We start from the raw sequence: 21,091 nt of genomic DNA on the forward strand, positions 1-21,091 counted from the left end.
ATAGGTGCACATTTTGGAGAGACGTGGAAGGGGTGTACCGAATGTGTGTCTACGAAGAGAGGAGTGGAAATGTTGAATATAGCTACATATCTGAGCGCACAGCCAAAGCAAGCGACGACACGAGTTTTTCTCTTTTGACTGCAACCGAGTATATCGTATATATATATAACTGATTTTTGATCTTGCTCTTTTTTCTTTTTCCACTACTTCTTATACTTATTTTAAAATTCAGTATTATTTTTAAAAAAATGTTCAGCTATTTTGTTAACGATGGCAGTTCAGTTATAATCCCTAATTTATTATTTTTCCTTATAATTGTTATGAACTGTAGGACAAGCTCCGAAGGTTATTAATGAATATAAATGGCTTTCAGATTCCTAAGGACCAAAGTTTTGGTAGCTAAGTTGCTTGATGCTTATGCCGCCACTCGAATTGTTTTGCTATCACGGGATCGATTCCAACTTTCTGCAGATTATTTTTTTTAATGCAGTTCATTGTTTTGTTTGAATTTCTTTTATTTAGGTTTTATTTAAATTTATACATAATGTTGCCAACTTTCTTTTTTTTTTTATACGTTCAAATAGATATATTTTTTATACTAAATCTATTAATAATTTAGTAAGTTAATACTTCCCGTTCGCAAGGCCAATTCGCAATTTTATAATCATAAAATAAATTTCTTAAGATGTAAGTGTAATTCATACATCTTGAAACTTGAAAGAAGTTATAAACATCTAATGTAAGAGTTAATAAACAATAATTTAAAAAAAATTTGGTATGTTTCTAATGCATAACAAATTTTTCAAAGTATATTATTACTTTGTTAATAAAAAAAAGAAACTATAACTTATCAGGGTGATGCAGAATAATAAAGATTTTATTTTTTAAATCAAAGCGTTAAGAGCGGTGTTTTTTGGTTATTACGTATTTTTTAATGATTTTCGTGGATAATTTATCATCGTATAAAATATTATTGATCGGAACAGCTTAATCATTTCCTTAAAAAAACACACACACTCACTCACTATAAATTAATTAATTAAATAACAAGTAGTTGTTACCACAAGGTATGAATTGTTAGGAACGTAAAAATTTTGCTGGTAATAATCAAATTTGATGCTATTGTAATAAAAGTGAGTTTTTTTGTGCCCTCGGATTTGTTCTTTCATTTGTTAATTGCATGTTTTAACCGATTAAAATTTTAAGCTGCAGTAATGGCAGTAGACTAGTGCTACGTAATTTTTTACATTTCACTACAAAAGACGCAAATCAAAATGTTTAGGCAGTTTTGTACATGTTTTCTTGTGCCTTCGGATTTTTTCTCTCTTAATACATTAGATGCTAATGATTACTTTTAAGTTTTAAGATGTATGAATTACACTTACATCTTAAGAAATTTATTTTATGATTATAAAATTGCGAATTGGCCTTGCCAACGGGAAGTATTAACTTACTAAATTATTAAATAGATTTAGTATAAAAAATATATTTATTTCAAAAAAAAAAAAATAAATAAATAAAAGTTGACAACATTATTTATAAATTTAGATAAAACATAAGTAATAGAAATTTAACCAGAACGATGATCTGCAACTTTGATCCTTAGGTATCTGAATGCCACTTTTGTTCATTAATAACCTCTGGAGCTTGTCCTACAGTTCATAACAATTATAAGGAAAAATAATAAATTAGGGATTATAACTGAACTGCCATCGTTAAAAAAATAGCTGAACATTTTTTTAAAAATAATACTGAATTTCAAAATAAGTATAAGAAGTAGTGGAAAAAGAAAAAAGAGCAAGATCAAAAATCAGTTATATATACATACGATATACTCGGTTGCAGTCAAAAGAGAAAAACTCGTGTCGTCGCTTGCTTTGGCTGTACGCTCAGATATATAGCTATATTCAACATTTCCACTCCTCTCTTCGTAGACACACATTCGGTACACCCCTTCCACGTCTCTCCAAAATGTGCACCTATATGACCATTTCCACGCAAATTTACTCCTCTTCTCGTAGGCGCACGCTGTCCGATACGAGTAGTAAGATATGCGCCCAGTTCGACGGCTGGCTGTGGCGGGGCGCTCCGATCAGTGCCAAAAAGTCGTCTCGCATCGTAGCATTGGCGTTAGCAATCTCTCTACTCATCTCTGCAGTGAAGCAGTGGATGGAATCTATTTTGCTTGTGTATGATATAAGTACAGTGTTATTAAGTACTCTTCTCTCTTTTACCTTCTGAATATTTGGCGTGTTTAAGTTACGTTTTTTATACTGTCAGTACTTAGTACATAAAGCAATATTACTGCATCATGTAAGTTATGTTTATATTATCGTTTCGTTTACTCCCTTTCTCTATCTGGACACAGCGAATACAGTAGAGTGTCTTAATATTACCGTAAGGGGTTATTAAATTTTATGATTTTACTATTTATCTATACTTTAACAACACAAGAGATATTAGGATAGGATAAGATTACAAAGTCTTTAAACCTGTGTAGCAATGTGATATTGACACTTCTAAAACAGTAGTGGAAAAATTTAACAAAACAAAAAAAAAATTGTGTTCTGTTCAGTTTTATAGGAAGAAAAGCCTGTAATCTACATAATATAATTTTCTATTTAATAAGTCATTAGACAGGTAGTTACAAAATAGTAGTTTTATAGTATAATCGCAAAGTTATAGAATCCAACCCGAAAAGTGGGGTTCTGGCATATTTGTACTAAAGTTGTTAACGTCATTTTTCTTTCTAAGGCACATTTTGTACCTGCTAATCACTTTTCCGTCTGTTAGCACGAAGTAATTTAAAGGCTCAAGAAATATTATTTATATTACATCGGACAGGCAGTTTGTAATACACTACACTATAAATGCATTACAGCACATGCACTTTTGAATTCAATTTTAAAATTAAAAAAAGTATAAATATCAACAACAACAAAGCAAAAATAAATAAACATTAAAGTAGTTCCTACGACAGTTAATTTAATATTCCAAAAACGTGCCTTTTAGTGAACAAGCATTGGTAATTAGAAACCTAACAGTCCCTTAGTATAAGTTATTAAGGAAATGTATCCTTAGGTGAGAGAGCATCAGGGATTAAAAACCCAAAGATATCTTAGAATTTTTCATTAAAAAAAATTTTCTTTCTAGCGATCAATCATTGACGATTAGAAATCCAGAAGTTTTTTAAGAATATTGTATCAATCAAATGTACTCTTAAGTGAGCAAGCCTCGGTGATTAAAAACTCAACAGTTTTTTTTGGTATTGTTTGTTAATAAAATATACCCTTAGGCGAAAGAGCACCAGCGACTAAGAAACTCAACAGCTTCCTAGTACTATTGCATTGAAGATTCGCAACCCATTAGTTTCTTGGTATTTTCTATTTATAAAATGTAACTTTACGCAAGCAAGCATTAACGATTAGAAACTTAGTTTCTACAACAGTTTCTTAGTTTTACTAGTTAATAAAATCTGCCCTTAGTTGAACAAGCATCGGTGATCCAAACAGTTCGTTTTCTAATCGACAACGCTTACTTGCACGAGTATAAATTTTGTTAATTTACTGTTCTCAAAAACAGTTAGATTACTAATCACCAATGTTTTCACGCTTCATAGCACGTAAGACACGTATAGTTTGCTAATCTTTAACTCTTGCTTGCCTGAGAGATCATTTTATTTATAAATAAATCTGAATAAAAGTTGAATTTCTAATCACCGATGTTTGCTTTCCTAAAGGTACATTTTAATAATAATACTGAGAAATTGTTGGGTTTGTGATCGCTGATGCTTGCTCCCTGAGAATGCATTTTATAAATAAATCATCCTGCAAAACCGTGGGGTTTTTAATCGCTGATACTTAGTGGTTTAAGGGTTTATATTATTAGTAAATAATATTGAATGAACTCAGGGTTCTAATAGCCAGAGTTTTTTTGCCTTAGGGCATATTTGATGTATCAATAATACTGGAAAACTGTTGGGTTTCTGATTGCCGATTCTTGCTGGCCTTAGGGCACTTTTTATCAATAAATAATTAATGCTGCTAAACTCTGGGGTTTCTTATGTCTGATACTTGCTTGTCTCAGAGGAAATTTATTCTATAGTATTTTAATACTTCTGAATTCACAGAAATCCTGAAATACCTGAAATTTAGTTTTACCTTCTGGACTCCTAGAAAATTCCTGGAATTTATCTTGTGGTCCTAGAAATTTTTGAAATGTTGCTATTTTATGATCAATAATTGTATACGTAACCTAAATTCAATTTTAAATTAAGGCGTTTTAAGGTAACATCAAATGATTAGATTATAGCTTGTCAGAATTTTTTTCAGGTCGTCCAGAATAAAAATCAAAGTTGCTCAGAAAACGAATAATATAACGTAGATTAATACATTTCACTCATCTTTTTAACTTCTCTACTCAGTCTGAGTGAAGAGGCTTTTGTAAAAAGAGATAATATGTAATTTTTCATTAGATGTCACATTGGAGTAACCCAATTTATTATAGTTTATTCCACCACAATGTGGTAGAAACCAATTATTTCCCTGTATTCTATTATCATAATAGAGGATGTACTATATGATAAGGAACTACTCGCATCCTGAAAAAAATACTCGAACCTTTTCAAAATAGTATTGTGTTAAATTTATGGATATAACATGATTATCAACAGATACATAGTAAGAATGTTATAAAACTACTTATAACATGTAACCATTTATTTGACATAATTAAGTCACGATACTTTTAGTCTAAGTATGTAAGAAGTTTAAATGACGAGTCATAACAGTTTTCATCCAAACGCCTGAGCTGTATTTCTTTCCGTCTGGGTACGATGATTCGTGCTTATTTTCCTCCAAACGGTTGAGCTGCATTTTATTTTTGCCAGAATACGACGAGCAATGCTTTTTTCATCCAAACGCGTGAGCCATGCCACTTTTCGTCTAAATGCTCATAAAAGCAGTTTTTTTCTGTCTGGACTGCTCTTTTTTCTCCTGAACTTGATTTGTGCTTTTTTTCAGCCAAATTTTCAAGATATGCTTATTTATACAAAATTATTTGAATACAACGTCAAAGCAAAAAATATTACCAGAGAAAAGGTAGGAAATAAAGTATTAATTCTGCAAATCACTTCTAAAGCGGAAAATTGTTCATCGTTGCCTTTCTTTCTCTATAGAAAACAACAATAAATAATAAAAAAATGTACGTACAAAATAAGTCAAACAGTAAATTCGAGATAGAAAATTGTTTTATGTGGAGAGAAATATTTGATTAATAATTTTTAAATACAATTGTATTTAGCTTTTTAAAATTGCAACTCAAATTTTTTAGATGTAAAAGGTACAGCAGGGAGCCAAGGGTGGATTGGGCATCTTAGCTTTCTTTGTAATTCTTGTAACTATATAATATAGAAAGAAATTATTAGCCAACAAAGCAAATTGTTTTTGGTGTTTCTTAGAGCGACATTGTTATATGAATATCGATTACTTCTATGGATCTTGTTTACATTATACTATATTATACATGATTATGGGATAAGATGAATAAACAGGGAATAAACTAATGAGATTATAACAAGCAAGGGGGTATCGGAAAGATTTACAACAATAAACGGGATCAGACATGGGTGTCCCATAAGTCCAACACTATTTAATATATACATCGAGGACATGGAGCAGGTATGGAGAGCAAAAAAGGAACACTGAGAAATGTTTGGAGGGGACTCGCCTTTGGGAGTAAGAGAGTCGCCCCACCATAGCCCTAGTACAGCAAACTTGCTACTTTAGCGCAGCGGCTGCTCAAGAAAACCAAAGAAGATCTCTCCTAGTTGACTGGAGGGAAATAGCCCCCAGTAGTGGAAGCCTCGCGCCTCGATTCTGTAGTCCAAATGATAGGTAAACAAACCAACTGAACTGTACGTAAAAGTGTACGTATTACTATAGTATGGTTTGTCCATATGTGAACGGACTATATATTTGTGCAATTGCGCGTACGCACACACACACACACACACACACACACAATGTCCAAATTTTCTGATGAAAAGCCTGAATAATTGCAGTAAGTGCTAATTAGAACGAATTTGAATGTACCATTGATGTATGTGGCTATAAAATTTTATTTGAGGTATGGTTTTTGGTTTATTTTTGGTACATTAAATTTTCTTTTAATACGTACGCTGGCCTTCTTAAAAAAACATTTGACTCTACTTGGTATGCTCCTTCACACTATATCTTATATATATGTAAATACTATAAATATGACATGAGGTAAGAGAAAAAAAAGTTTCTCTATTCCAAATATTGTAACTTGATTGCTATGCAAACACTACCCAGACTATTTTTTACCAAAATGTTGGTATGCATATTTACGTGAGTATTTAGCTAAATAATATAATTGAAATTTTTTCGCTTACAGCTGCTTTTTTCGTAAAAAAAATTGTTTTCGTAGGTATAAAATTTCTTATTTGGTTGAAGTGTCTCAAAAAAATACTACCTTCTACTAAAAACATTATACGGACGAAAAAAAAATTACGAAACTATAATAAAACGGCAGACTCAATAAAACATCAATTTTTTTTTAAAATACATTGGTATTTGCATTTATTGAATATAATTATTTACATTTATAGGAAACTCATTGAACTTTACAGAATCATAATCCATACTTCAACGCGACGTACATATAATTTTTTCTACTTATACATATACCTGGTTCAATTTTCGGGAGAAGAACATGGTTCACAGTAACATCTTCACTGATTTGCTTGACAATGTAAGCATGATAATGTGAATCAAACGTTATTTCCTCATACATATAAAGAGAGAAAAAAATTTTTTTTTTAATTGAAATAATTCGATTTATTTTTTCAATTAAAATTTCTCCTTGAGACATATCAGTGATAACAAACGCACCCACTGTGTATTTCATACCATTCAGTTCAACGTACTTATAATTTATATGATCATTCGCATTATTATCAAGAGGACCAAAAGAACATAATTTTTCAAATCCAATGCTATGTGCCACTTCGATAAATCTTAATTTTTCTTTGACTGTAATGGTATGAAGAAGATTAACAGTGCTGCTGGATGACACAGCCGTTGCTTTAATAGAACGATGTCGTGATTCAAATCGTGATGTCGAGTAGCACGTACAAGGTCCATACTCTATTAAAAGTTTGGCATAGTGAAGAAGATGGTGAAATTTGGGTTTCAGATAATCAAAGAATTTTAGATAAGATTGGTTAAATTCCGTGACATAGTATTCTAATAACGTTGCCTCTTCTTTAGTGATTCGGTTGCTCGTAACAATATCGATTATCTTTCGCAAAAGCTTTAACAAAGCCCAATGCTCATCATCTTTACTTATTAAATCTCCGATCATCAATTGAATAAATCGAGCTAAATAAAGACTTTCTGATGCAGACATTTTTAGAGTGGAGTATGTTCTTAAACGTTTTGCCGTTATTGGTGGAGGCTTATTTGAATTATAAATGCTCCCAAAATCAAAATTTTGAATCCTAGAGTTAAGCGTTTCTAATGTTAAAATTTTTTTTTCATAAACATAGACATTTAATACATCACGCAACGTATAAGAACATACTCCCTCTAAAATGTCGTGCATCATATCAAACGAAAAATTATCAATAATGTGAAAGTTAGACACTTTATTAAAGACACAATCTTCCTTGATACCTGTGCTTTTAAAATCATTTTTTTTTACATCATTGTTGTAATTTTGTTTTGTTCTCATTAAATGACTTTGTTCCACACATAATTTTTTCGAATCTTCAGCTGAACACTTACACATCCTACAAAAATAATTTGTGTTAAAACTCTCAACGAAGCCACAAATTGAATTTAAACCAAGATTGTCCCCTATGATCATGATTAATTGAAATTTTATAACACGTTTGATTTGGCCAATACACACTGAAATTCCTTCACTTGATAAAAAATTTAGTTCATTTATAAGCTTCTTAAAGACCGACTGATTATTGGATTCTTTTTTATCAGCTGTGTGAAAGAGAGAACAAAACAAAATTGTATCTCGACGCGATGCTATTTGAGGTGGAAGACATGCAATGGAAGCATATACGACTCCAAACTTATTCTTTCCAGCATGGCTACCGAGTGCATTACCAACCTCTAGATCATCAAAGTATAAATATAATGGTATAACTAATTCTCCCGCAAATATTGGTTCATATTTTTTTTTCCAAAGATTAGCCTGTACTATGTTCGTTATGATTGTTTTCTCTTCTTTTAGCTGATTTAAATAAGTAATAATATTGTCTAACATTTGAGGGATTTGTAAAAAAATTTTTAATGTTGTACGTAAAGGCACCCAAGAAGCGTACAGACGATCTAAAATAAATTTTGACTCTGATGGAACTTTTTTTAAATAACTTCCAATTTCGACTAATTCGGTATTTCTTACGTTAAAATCATACATTTTTTCTATGAGTCTAAATCGTTTATTCTCGGTAATCACGTTGTTAAATACTACACTGTGTTGCTGAAAAGTTTTGTCAAGCATTACAAAAGTCTCATTTGAAATATGTTTTTCTTTCTTTAGAATATTTAAAATATCATTTTTTAATGAGGGTAGAAAAATTTTACAAATAAAACTTTGAAAATACTGAAAAATTTCGTCAACTATATTTCTTGTTAAGCCAGCTTTCCCATACAAATGCAAAATAAAAATTAGAAGTTGATTACACATCAAGAGCAAATCCATATTTAATATTAAATCTTACTAATTAATGAAAGCACAGAATCAAATATCTAAATAAAGAAACAAAATATGAACAATAAATTTTACAGTTCTAGTATCTAGGCTTCGCCTTACAAAGGAATAATTGGAAACTTTATAAACAGAAAGTAGCTTAAATTAAAAAGTAGATTTATTTTGTGCTATCCAATGTGTCCATAAATTTAGTGACTACTTGATAGGATTTTTTAACAAGCAGGGGAGAAATATCGTTTGGTATTTTATAAACGTATTGTTGTATGAAACTCCATACGTAATCACTATATGGATACCAGGCTCGCATTGCTGTCAAACATTTAAAATAAATATCAAATGCTCTGAGGGGATCAGTATACACAATTATATTTCCATGAATAATGAAAAAAACTTTTTCAACTTCGTCCAATTTTCCACACAGGCATATAAAAGGGTAAACAACTTGGTTATAAGATTTCATACGATCTTTAAGACGTTGAACAAGCTCGCTAAGTTCATTTTCATTCTACAATTAAAAAATACCCATTGGATAAAAGCTCATTCAAATAAAAATATAACAAAATTTAACGACCAACCTCAATATGGGAACAAAATGCTTCGTTGATGTCACTTTTGCTTATAGCAGTTTCTTTTCCGTTGATAGAAATTTTTTTTGGCACAGTCATGCAGAGTGGGAGTAAAAAAAAAGCAATAATATTTCTCACTTTTGAAGATTCTTAAAATATAAATTTAGAATATAAAAACTATAAAAAAGTTAAATGGCATCAAATAAATATAATAAAAACGTACCAGTAGAAAGTAAATCTTTGTGCTTGATTTTAAAGTGCAGTAACTCTTTGATTTTGCTTTGTTTACAAAGTTTTACAATTTTTGCAGCTATAGCTGGCCAAGTATTTTCAAAGAAATTTTTTTCACGACTATCTGACGTACACGGTAGAACTTTATTATCTATCAAGTTTTTTATGATCCTGTCATAATCTTCCGTTAGCTAAAAAACGAAGTTAGTTTAATTATATAAAAATGACAAATACACTTGAATTGCATATTAATAAGTATTTACCAAAGATGTCACTACAGAGTCGGTCAAGCATAGAAACGTTTGTAAGTATGCTGAATAAGAAACAGATGTATTTTCTCCTTTTTTTTTATTACTTACAGTTAATAAATTAAATCTCTTCGGGAAATATTCATTCCATGTGTTTCCGACTAGTATAGCATTGTAATCACGTTTTTGATCACATAAACAGTCTATGTGCTCAAACAAACTTACTGTAAGTAACACGGGAAACATGTTAGAATATTAAATTAAATTGTAGTCGAATTCTCTTGTTTAAATTGGTGTACGTATAACGAAATTATAGGCACACTATAACAGTTGACTACATAATCTTAGAAATAAAACAATCAACTTGTCTGAATTAAAAAATTGTTCCTTACCTTCCGAAAATTGACTGCTGTGTTTATCGTTCTTATTATGACTAATTCTTCCAGCCTCTACGTACTCTAATCTTAATTCCTTATAATAATTGTAAAGCAATCCTTTAGCGTTCGTACTTCCATGATTGACAGCTTCTTTATATGGAATGTAGTAGAGTTCTGCTTTAGTTTCACTTGGAAATAACTCGAGGATTTGTTTTGTAATTTTCTTAAACGTATCACTACTTATCCTTCAAAAAAAAATTTAATTTTCAAATTTAGATTTTATAAGATAAAACGCGTTCAAAACAATGCATCAATAAAACGGTTAAATGAAATGCATTATTATATCACCACGTAACTTACTTATAGTTAATAGCATCTTCATTCATGTAGTGCATAAGTACTACATCTTTCAATCGTGATCTATCTAATATTTTAGTATTTTTATATTTGTCTAATACAAGTGATCCACTATTCTTATCGTTCTTTAGTATAAAATACAACTCATTTTCAACAAACACGAAATCTGCAATTTTTTATAACAATGAAACTAACGAAAATTAATCAAAATATTTTGAGTTTTGCTTGAAACTTATAAAAATAATGAAAAAAAAATATGATCAGTATAGATGCACAACTGCATGTTTTTCATCAGAATAGTAAATAAACCTGCACTTTCTTCTCCAATGACTTCATCAATTTCACTTATTTCACTTATTTCCATGCTGGATTCTAACAATGGAGTGGAATTATTGACTGTTATTAGCAATGGAATTGCATCATGTGGAATTGATTGAAGGTGGGCATAGAAGGGATTTTCTGGATTCTCATTCATACTCTTGTATTGTTAGAAAACTTTTCATAAAAAATCGATTTTTTTCATGAACTCAAATTTTGAGAGAAACTCAAACAGATGGTTACTATTAAATGAAAGAGTTTTTATCAACTTCAGATCCTAATTAAAAAATATTAATTGATAAAAACATGAAATACTAAGTTCTCCAATAATGTCAACAAACATACCTAACCTGTACTAAGTGTGAATGGGAAAAGGATATCACGCGCATGCATACACAAGTGGAATGTTCAAAAGCATGTTACTTTTACTTTTTATACCAAGGCGATGTCATTAATGAGTGGCTTAGTCAGATGACAAATGCATCAGCCAATAATGTAATCAACATTTACACATAAACGTTTTTTTCTTTTTCAAACGATACCCTTTTTTCATACACATGCATACTCAAAACCATAAATTATTACCTTTTAGCTGTAAACAATAACTTTGATAAGTAATCAGTACGCAGTTAAGTAGAAAAACTGATCCGATAATCTTTCTTCAAACAATAAACTATCATGCACGATGAAATAGCAACTAAAAGTGGCAGAGTGGCCCTCCCAGTCCTCTGGAGATTCCTTTCTTTGGAAGCAGTAGCTCAGCGCTCCTGACTGGAGGAAAATAGCTTCCAGTCCGGCAGAGAAGCAGTCCTGCTACACAGACAGTAGTGCCACCTGTAACAGTGGCATGGCATCTCCAGACAGTAGAGAGGCTCCCCCAAACATTTCTCAGTGAAGGGGGAACGGTGGTAGGAGGGGTGAAGATTTATAGTCTGAAATTTGCGGATGATGTAGTATTGATAGCGGATATGGAAGAGGGCCAACAGAGTTTGTTGAACGATTTAGAAAAGTACTGCGATAAAAACAAGTTAAGTATAAACGAAAAAAAGACGAAGATTATGATTAGTAAAAGAGGAGGGAGAAGGAGGAAAAGCGAAAAATGGAGTTTTAAAAATCAGAATATTGAAGTGGTCAGGGAATACAAATACTTGGGATTCAGGTTCTCTACAAAAAACGCACTGAGCACACATATCAAAAAGGCAGCGAATGGGATAAGAAAAGCAATCAACACAGTATGGGGAGTGTGGAAAAGGGTGAAATTAGGTGATTTGAAAGAGAGACTATACCTTTTGGATATGATAATTAAGGCCGGTTGCTCATGCGAAGCGGAAATATGGGGATGGGAAAGATGGGAGCAAATCGAGAAGGTGCAAAAAAAATTCGTTAAAATGGCAATAGGAAAAAATGTTAACACGCCAGCATATATCTGGAAAAGAGAGGCAAATAGACACAACTTAGAAATAGAAACGAAAAGAAGAGTGGGCAACTACATTAGGGAAATAAAGAGAATAGAGGACGATAGGTGGCCGAAAATCTGTCTGAAGAAAGAGATAAGAGAAATCAGAAACAAAAATGCTATAAAGTGGGGCAAAAGTATAGAGGAGGCATTCAAAGAAATGGGGGATGGGTAGGGAATATCAGATCTGTTTAAAGATCAGGGGACACTGCAATTTAGGGAAAAGATGAGGAGGGGATTAAAAATTAAAGTAGATCAGGAAACGCAAATGGACTGGAACAGTGTTCAGTTTTGTACCTGAATATTTGCCGACAAACCTTTTCTAAATTCAAATTGCGTCACGTTTGTTATTCTTGTATTAAAGTTGAAGTAATTTTCCGATCATACGCCTTTATCATCGCGTACATTTGCAATGCCCAAGAGACCGTTTTACCTTTACTCTTGTACCTTTATTTATCAATGTACTAGAAGTTTCTACTTTAACTTTTGTCTCCATAAATATTGCTCTGCGAGCATAGTATGTTAGTTAGCGCGCCGCGGCGGCAGAGAAAGCTTCTCTCCGCTTGCCTTCACTTGAGCACATTTTCATAATTTAAGCACTGTAAATATATTGTAAATATTTTTATTGCACATTTGCGTTATATTTATTTTCCGCCGTAAACCACTTCCACCTCTACACGACTGAACTGGATTGGGAGCAGCATAAAACCCCTTCCCTCGTGAACATTTTTGGTAGCAGAGCGTGGTTCCAGGGACCGACGGTCAGTGCAGGAGTGAATATGTGCTAGTGCTCAGTGAAGCCTTGAATTTTGCCTTGACCATTTGATGCCGTGTAGGTGAACGCGCTCTCGCGAAGCTGCAGTAGTAAGTCATTTAAGGAATCAGAGTGTGTGCATGCTCTCCGTGCTTGAATTTGCCAAGGCGGGCGGTCGTTAGCTGCCAACACTCAGCCCTATTATCAAGCGCTTCATCGCGACATCGACTGCGTCATGGCAGACGTCAAGGAACTCAAAATTTTACTTAAGCGTCAACAGGAGTTGTACAAAAGCATTAGCAATGCTTACGAAAACCTCAAGAAGCGCGGCAAGGATAAGTTCACTCGTGCAATCATCGAGAGCCGTATACAGCAACTACGAATAAACTGGGATGACTTCAAGGACACTCATCTCAGGATTCTCAACATTGCTCCAGACGATACTAAGGACATCGGCTATTTCGATGAAAACAGCTACGAAATCGCCGAAGAAGCTTACCTCGATTCGGCAGCTAATTTGGCTGAACAGCTCGGAAAACTTCCTGCATCGCCCGCATCAGACCCAGCTCCTGTTCCACCAGCTAACTCTCGCAACCTGCCGTCCATTGCTGTGCCCACATTTTCCGGACATTTCAACGACTGGCTCGAGTTTAAGGATCTGTTCTCTGCGATCATAGTCAACGATTCTCGACTTTCCAACGTCGAGAAGCTTCAGCACCTCAAGACGCATGTGCAAGGCGAGGCGGCTGAATTGTTGAGGACGATCCAGGTAATCGACGCCAACTTCGAGGCTGCATGGAAAAGGTTGGAGGATCATTATGCAAACAAGCGGCGCTTGGTTGCCGCGCTAACTCGCGATTTGCTAGCCGCGCCGGCTGTAAGCAACGAATCGCCGCTCGAACTCAAGGCATTGCTCAGTGGCACTGTAAATGCCTTGGCTGCACTTAAACAGCTTAAGCGTCCGACGGACCAGTGGGATGACTTGGTGGTCGCTGTTACAGCTCGGAAACTCGACGCTCGAACTTTCCGAGAATGGGAGTCATCGCTCAGCAGTACCCACGAGCCTCCTGCACTTGAAACGCTCGTGCGTTTCATTGAACAACGCATCTCGATGCTCGAGATCGTCGCGTCTTCTACAGAGAAGGCAACACGGAAGAAGGACAAGACGGCGTCTTCTACTTCGCACGCATATGCCGCCTTTACGGAGAAATGCCGCTTTTGCCAAGGTGAGCATTTCATACTACGCTGTGCCGATTTCAAAGCAAAATCGCCACATGAACGCAAACAGTTTGTTGAGGCCAAGAACATGTGCTATAATTGCCTTGGTGCTCACAAACTCGCAAGCTGCAAATCAAGCAAACGATGCCTAACTTGCAACGGGCATCACCATACGCTGCTGCACGAGAATCCTGCCACTACAGTGCATCTTGCATCTTCTGCATGGCCTGCTACACTCACAAAAGGGAGTCGCGTATCCTGTCATTGGATGGCATCGCCAGACTCTTCAAACACTACGCTGTTGCCTACTGCGCTCGTCCGAATTCAAGGCCCGGACGGACGCACACTCATCGCTCGTGCCATGCTCGACAACTGCTCTCAGCGATCCTTTGTTGCAAAGAGCCTGCTAAGTAAACTTCGCCAGGAATATGAAGAGGCCAGCATGGAGGTCATTGGTATCGGTGGCATCAAGACTCCGCGAGTTCATGGAAAAACTTACCTTACTCTCGCCTCCATGGTTAGCGACGGGAAGCTCACGTGCGAAGCTCTAGTGCTCTCGCTCATATCCAGCTACAGGTCAGGAAACTTCAAGCTTCCAGGCGACTGGAAGTATCTACAGGGTTTAGAGCTTGCAGACGACTTTCGAGCCGATCTGACGGAAATCGAGTTGCTGCTAGGAGCTGATGTGCTTCCACGAGTTCTTCAAGAGGGCTTACGCATCGGACTACCTGGGACACCCATGGCCCAGCGCACCATATTCGGCTGGACGCTTTCCGGTCCATTACATTATTGACATTTTCAAAATACAGACTCTAAGTTTGTTTTACATAAGTGCAGTGCTAGTTGTTAATACTCCGTTTACCCCGAACCGTAGTATGGCGGGCGGTATGTTCAGTTTTGTACCTGAATATTTGCCGACAAACCTTTTCTAAATTCAAATTGCGTCACGTTTGTTATTCTTGTATTAAAGTTGAAGTAATTTTCCGATCATACGCCTTTATCATCGCGTACATTTGCAATGCCCAAAAGACCGTTTTACCTTTACTCTTGTACCTTTATTTATCAATGTACTAGAAGTTTCTACTTTAACTTTTGTCTCCATAAATATTGCTCTGCGAGCATAGTATGTTAGTTAGCGCGCCGCGGCGGCAGAGAAAGCTTCTCTCCGCTTGCCTTCACTTGAGCACATTTTCATAATTTAAGCACTGTAAATATATTGTAAGTATTTTTATTGCACATTTGCGTTATATTTATTTTCCGCCGTAAACCACTTCCACCTCTACATGACTGAACTGGATTGGGAGCAGCATAAAACCCCTTCCCTCGTGAACAAACAGAATTGACAGGTAATACTGTAACTCCTACAAATATATAAAAGAGAGACTAGGCATCGAGAGTTATTAGGATGATACAGAGTTTAAAGGGAAAATTAAAGAGCAGTGGGCAAGGTTGAGATGCGAGAACATAGGTAAGGCAGGTAATAAAGGGTTCCAAAACGTGAACTGTAGGGTTTGCAGTATAGAATAAGAGAAACTATAACATATTTTCATTTGCAAAACAGGAAGAAAAGAAATAAAGGAAGAATTGACAATCGAGGTTGAAAATTTAGGACTAGGAGTTCAGGAGGAAATAGTTAGGCAAAGACTTATTACGATGTTAAAAGGGGAACTGAAGGAAAGGATGTGTAAATATAGCAGAGCATTTGAAAGACTGGCCAGATCAAGAACAGGAAAAGAATAGGAGAAATACGAATCGATATTTAAGGGGACAGTGTTCAATTTTGTTTTGTAAATTAGCAATGTAAGTTGTAAATTCTTATCTCATAAGTTAGAAAAAGCGATTGTTTGTAACACACGCGACTGTCGTGTGGGGAAATAATTTATGTTAAAAGATTATAAAATCTATACATGGAAATAAAGCTATACTATACTATATTATACATAACTGTCCAATCTATACAAATCCTAGTACTATACTATGATAATGTTGCGGTAGCTTCTACAATTTTGTCAAATTTTTAAAAAGCCGATGCTTCATGGAAGTACCTCAAAAATAACATGATTTGAGAAAGTATAATTGTAATGTAGTACGGTCATACTATTCTTGATTTCATTATACTATAAGGTGGTGAAAAAATCTACCGGTTTGGTGAAGGGGTGGCAAAGAAGAAGCAAATGGTGAATAAGGGTGGCTGAAAATATAAATTTAATGAGATAAATTCAAGCTCAGTATGAAAATCATGCCAGAGGTGGCAATAGATAGATGGTGGTAGGTGGGAGTGTTTAGCTACTTTATAATATCTAAACTAAATTTAATTCTTTTGTGAAGAATTAAATTGAAACTATCATTACGTATAGCAAAAGACGAAACCTAAAATTACTATATTTCACAAAAAAAGTTAAATAATTGCGATTTTATTAATGAAGTTAAGCACTTACTGCAAGCATATAATTATAAATTATGCGTGTGTATGTGTTCGTGTATATATGTACGTAAACGGCAGTATAGTGCAACTAGTACATCATAAAAAGTATTAGTTGCGATACATTAGAATAAAGTTTTACATATTAACCTGTCGATCAAAGTATGTGTGTGTTATAACAAGCTATAAAATAATTTCTTGTTATATTTTAGTTAGGGTAAACTTGAAGAGCAATAATTAAGTTTATTATATTTAAGTGCATTTGTTGTATGTTAGATCATACGCATAATCAAGAACATAACTATTCTAAAAAATTACTATAATTTGATAAACAATAAAGTACAAAAAGCTTTAATATCTTCAACTAAGCTCTACTTTTATTTCAATTTATACTTCAGTACTCCCTTATATTAGAATGATTAACTTTTTTTTAGCTCCTTTTTTTTTGAAGGTAATAAAACTAGTCTGAATATTTTTGTTGAATTTTTCTATTTATTTAAGCTATTCCTTCTGTTGTTACACTTAAATTTTTATTTATCTGAAAATATTTAACCCTTTCACCAAAAGTTTGAAGCCCTGTTGCAGTTTCATTTCAAGAGAACACGCTTCTATTTATGATTGGCTATAGGCTCTTCTCCCTAGAGCTGACTGGGCTGAGCTCGCCAATTCGCTAGTTCCATAGTGTCGTTGCCTATACCTGTATAATAACTTTTTGCTGCTTATATATGTTACTGATGTTAGTTATACTTGTTCTACTCAAAAATTTTGTATTTTACTTTAAAAATTTATTACTGTCTTATTGTTACATACTTCAGTAAAAATTAAGTTTTTTTGTACTTAAAAGCATTAGTCCAAAAACGTACGGTAAAAGCTATTAAAATGTACGTACAAAGTAATAGGATCAACAAAAATTTAAAATTTTCAGAAGATGGCGATTCCTAAAAACCTTTTTTCTAATCATTCTAGTATTAAGATTTTTACATGCAGTTACAATCAAGTTCTGACACATTTTTTTCTATATTTGGTTAAGTTAAACAAGCTTGAAAGGAAAGTTACACTTTATCCTAATTTTGTATTGCAACCCGCGTAGAAATTTTTACGTTTGACTGAACTCTTGCCAAAGTTCATGTTTGGCCAAACGTTGGCTAAACATGGACAATAAGAAAATCCCAAACTTTGATTTTTGCTGGAATATTTAACTCAAGCTTAGCCAATGTTCATCCAAACTTCTAAAAAATGAATTTAATACTTTAACATATAACTAGACTGCATGTACGACATATCGAAAAAGTCGTGCAGGAGATGGTCTCGAACCTTGGCCACCGAGATTCCGCGTGCGACACAAGCACGCTTAACCACTCGGCTATAACGAGATGGTAGACGGTATAACACAAATCGTCTACATATCGTACCAATACTATAATTTTTTTTAGGTCATGTTATTCAATGGACTTAACAATTTTTCTAAAAAAAATGTTTACCTGAATTTATTTGGCTACAATTTATTGTATGTGAAACAATAAAAGCACACCTAAAATTGGCCGATTTAACATGATCAAAACGTTTATTGTAGATCACATGCTTGACGAAATACGTTAAGAAAATATTTTTTAATATACAATTCATTGTAACTGAATAAATTCACTTTTCTAAAAATTTTTCAGAAAAATTGTAAAGTCAATTTAATAACATGACTTGAAAAAAATTATAGTATTGGTACGATATGTAGACGATTCGTGTTATACCTTATATTCTCTCGTCATAGCCGAGTGGTTAAGCGTGCTTGTGTCGTACGCGGAATCTTGGTTGCCGAGGTTTGAGACCATCTATTGCGCAACTTTTTCAATGTGTCGTATATGCAGTCTACTTATATGTTAAAGTATTAAATTAATTTGTCAGAAGTTTGAATGAACATTGGCTAAACTGAAGTCAAAAATGTCAGCAAAAATCCAAGTTTAAGATTTTCTCATTGCCAGGTTCAGCCAACGTTTGGCCAAACGTTGGTCACATAAAGTTTAGCGAAAATTTGGCCAAACCTAAAAATTTCTACTCATAAAGCCATCATCTCCCTTAGTTCAGCTACTGAAAAGTCAGGATTTTTGTAGCCTATTGTAATTATGGGTTTGGATCCTTTTATACTAAAAATTTAGTCAGTTACTCATTACTTGAATCTGTGGTGAGTTCTTGATGTATAATGAAAAAAACGTATCAATAATCACCTGATTTATAGAATTACGGAGAAAGAAAAGGGAGGCTAATGGCCTAGCCACTAGTAATATCCTTACAATTATACAATATAGTAAGAAGTGTGTGGGTGTCTGTGTGTGTGTGTCAGAAAAAGCCTATTTTCTCTTGCACTCACATGTTAACCGGTGTCCATATGATTCAAGTCAAAAAAGGCGTTATTTAATTACGAATTGTTGGTGCTGTTTTTATTCTTTTATTTACGATAACTTCCACTCACTTAATACTCTCGTAAATTACTACTTTTGAACAACCCAGTATTGAACGAAATTTTATATACAGTGAGGATTAGTTAACTATCATTAGACATTGATTTTTCGTTTTGTATTTTATCTAGCATGTTATTTTAAAGTCTATTTAGAATTTAGAAGACTTGTATATTTTTTCCTTTAATATTTTAGTGTGAAGCAATAAAAAAATTCAAAAGTTATGCTTTATACTCCTCATTAGTCGCTTTAAAGCCAGATACTTTTAAGTTATTATTTATAAGCTGACGACAGCTTCAATGCCTAAGTGGTTAGCGAGCGAACGTCTTAGCCCGAGAAATTCAAGGGGTCATGGGTTTAAATCCCATCGAAAATAATCGAGACTTTTTTCTCAAGATTTTTGATGGGATAAGTACTCAGGATGCTGAAACACCATTATCCGATTTTTAAAAATAATTAGTAGATTATTCTGGTAATGTCTTAATCTCTAGGGGCTTCCTTTTTGAAGGAAAAGCCAACACCTGGTCTGCTCATCGGGTAAAGTCACTGTCGGTTATAAAAAGTTCTTTATAGCGAGTTAAATGGTTTATTTGAAAAGATCCTTCCTTTAAACTTGATAATAGCTGGGATGTGCTTGAGACAGTCAACGCGCCGTGCAAGTACTACCCAATAGTATAAATAACCGAGTCGTCTGATGGGAACTTTGCAAGGGGCCCACACGAAAGACTCACATTCTAGAAGAAATAGTGAATAATAATTACGGAAAAAACAACAAGGAAGGTAGAGATTAGAAACATAGAATACGTAAACACCCTTTAATAGTTATACGTGAAATATTGATACTAATACTATAAGCTGACAAAAAAGCGTTTTAAAATGACGTTCAAAACTTGTATATTTTTTTAACGTTATAAAATAAATTGTTTTTGCTTAAGACCCAAAAAAAAATTTTAATCTTAATATCTCGTTCATTTAATTTTCTACAGTCGTTCTTACTTTTCAGCATATGGGTTCAAAAGAAGATGTAGCTGCTAAAATTGATGCAGATACTCGGGTCAAGATCGAAGAAATGAATAAACAAGTTAATGCAAATAAGGATGCAGTAAGTAAATTAATTTATGACATTGTTTTATTTTACTCAAATTTTTAAGCTACAAAAACGATAACATCTGCTTTACTACTGTATAGATTCTGAAGTGTACCTCTAAATTTTACGGTTTTATTAAGACAAACGTAGATGTATTATGTTAAAACCTAAGCAAACTACCTTGAAGATTTATTTTTTACTTAACCCTTCGAGTTTTGAAATTCCACAGCGTCTAAAAATTCATTTTAAGCCCTGATAACCCCGTTATAGAAAGTTTAAAACCATTAACTATCTTTTAAATATGCATTCATTGCAACTAAAAAATGATCCTTACCTTACAACGTCAGTTTCGCTATTATAGTTGTATTTGTTCTCATCCTTGACTCCATTAAAACTTTTAATTATTTATCATTGAATTAAACTTGTATAGCGTCAGCTTTTTGTTTTTACATAGATACGTTGTAAAAAAAAAATTTTTTAACATTTTGCTTAATATCTCTTTTTTTGCTTTTTTTGCTTTACTTTATTACACACTTTTTCGTTCATTACTTAATTGCTAAAATTGTTCAGGCCTGATAAAAGTTCCTCAGTGTAATTATTTATCAGCTAATAACTATTGAAGTTACAAAAGTAATGTTTGTTTTGACATTAAATGTCTAATAAACAACTTATTTTAGGTTTCTGAAGTTCTTTAAAATGGTTACTTATATTGATGTAAACAAATGCACAGAGTTTTAACAAGATCGGTTTTAAACTTTTTAAATAATTAATGATTGAATTTTTTAAATTTTTTTTTACGAAATGTTCTGTTTTTTCTACAACACTTACATTGGATAAACGAAGCCAGGAAGTTAAA

At 33.5% G+C, this 21,091-nt stretch overlaps 1 protein-coding gene across 2 annotated transcripts in view; it reads left to right on the forward strand.

Moving 5' to 3' along the window:
- The window catches only part of Vha13 (V-type proton ATPase subunit Vha13), a 221,066-nt gene that overhangs the window by 135,444 nt on the left and 64,531 nt on the right, over nt 1-21,091 (forward strand). For both annotated transcript variants that reach the window (XM_089592305.1, XM_089592304.1), the window contains exon 3: nt 20,152-20,250. In XM_089592305.1, the coding sequence (XP_089448431.1) occupies nt 20,152-20,250 (99 nt within the window). The remainder of the gene's footprint in view (nt 1-20,151; nt 20,251-21,091) is intronic.

This window comes from Copidosoma floridanum, unplaced genomic scaffold (genome assembly GCF_036245765.1).
Source record: "Copidosoma floridanum isolate Cflo_tuat_1 unplaced genomic scaffold, Cflo_Japanese_pri ptg000016l, whole genome shotgun sequence".
In the NCBI taxonomy this organism is placed as follows: Eukaryota; Metazoa; Arthropoda; class Insecta; order Hymenoptera; family Encyrtidae; genus Copidosoma; species Copidosoma floridanum.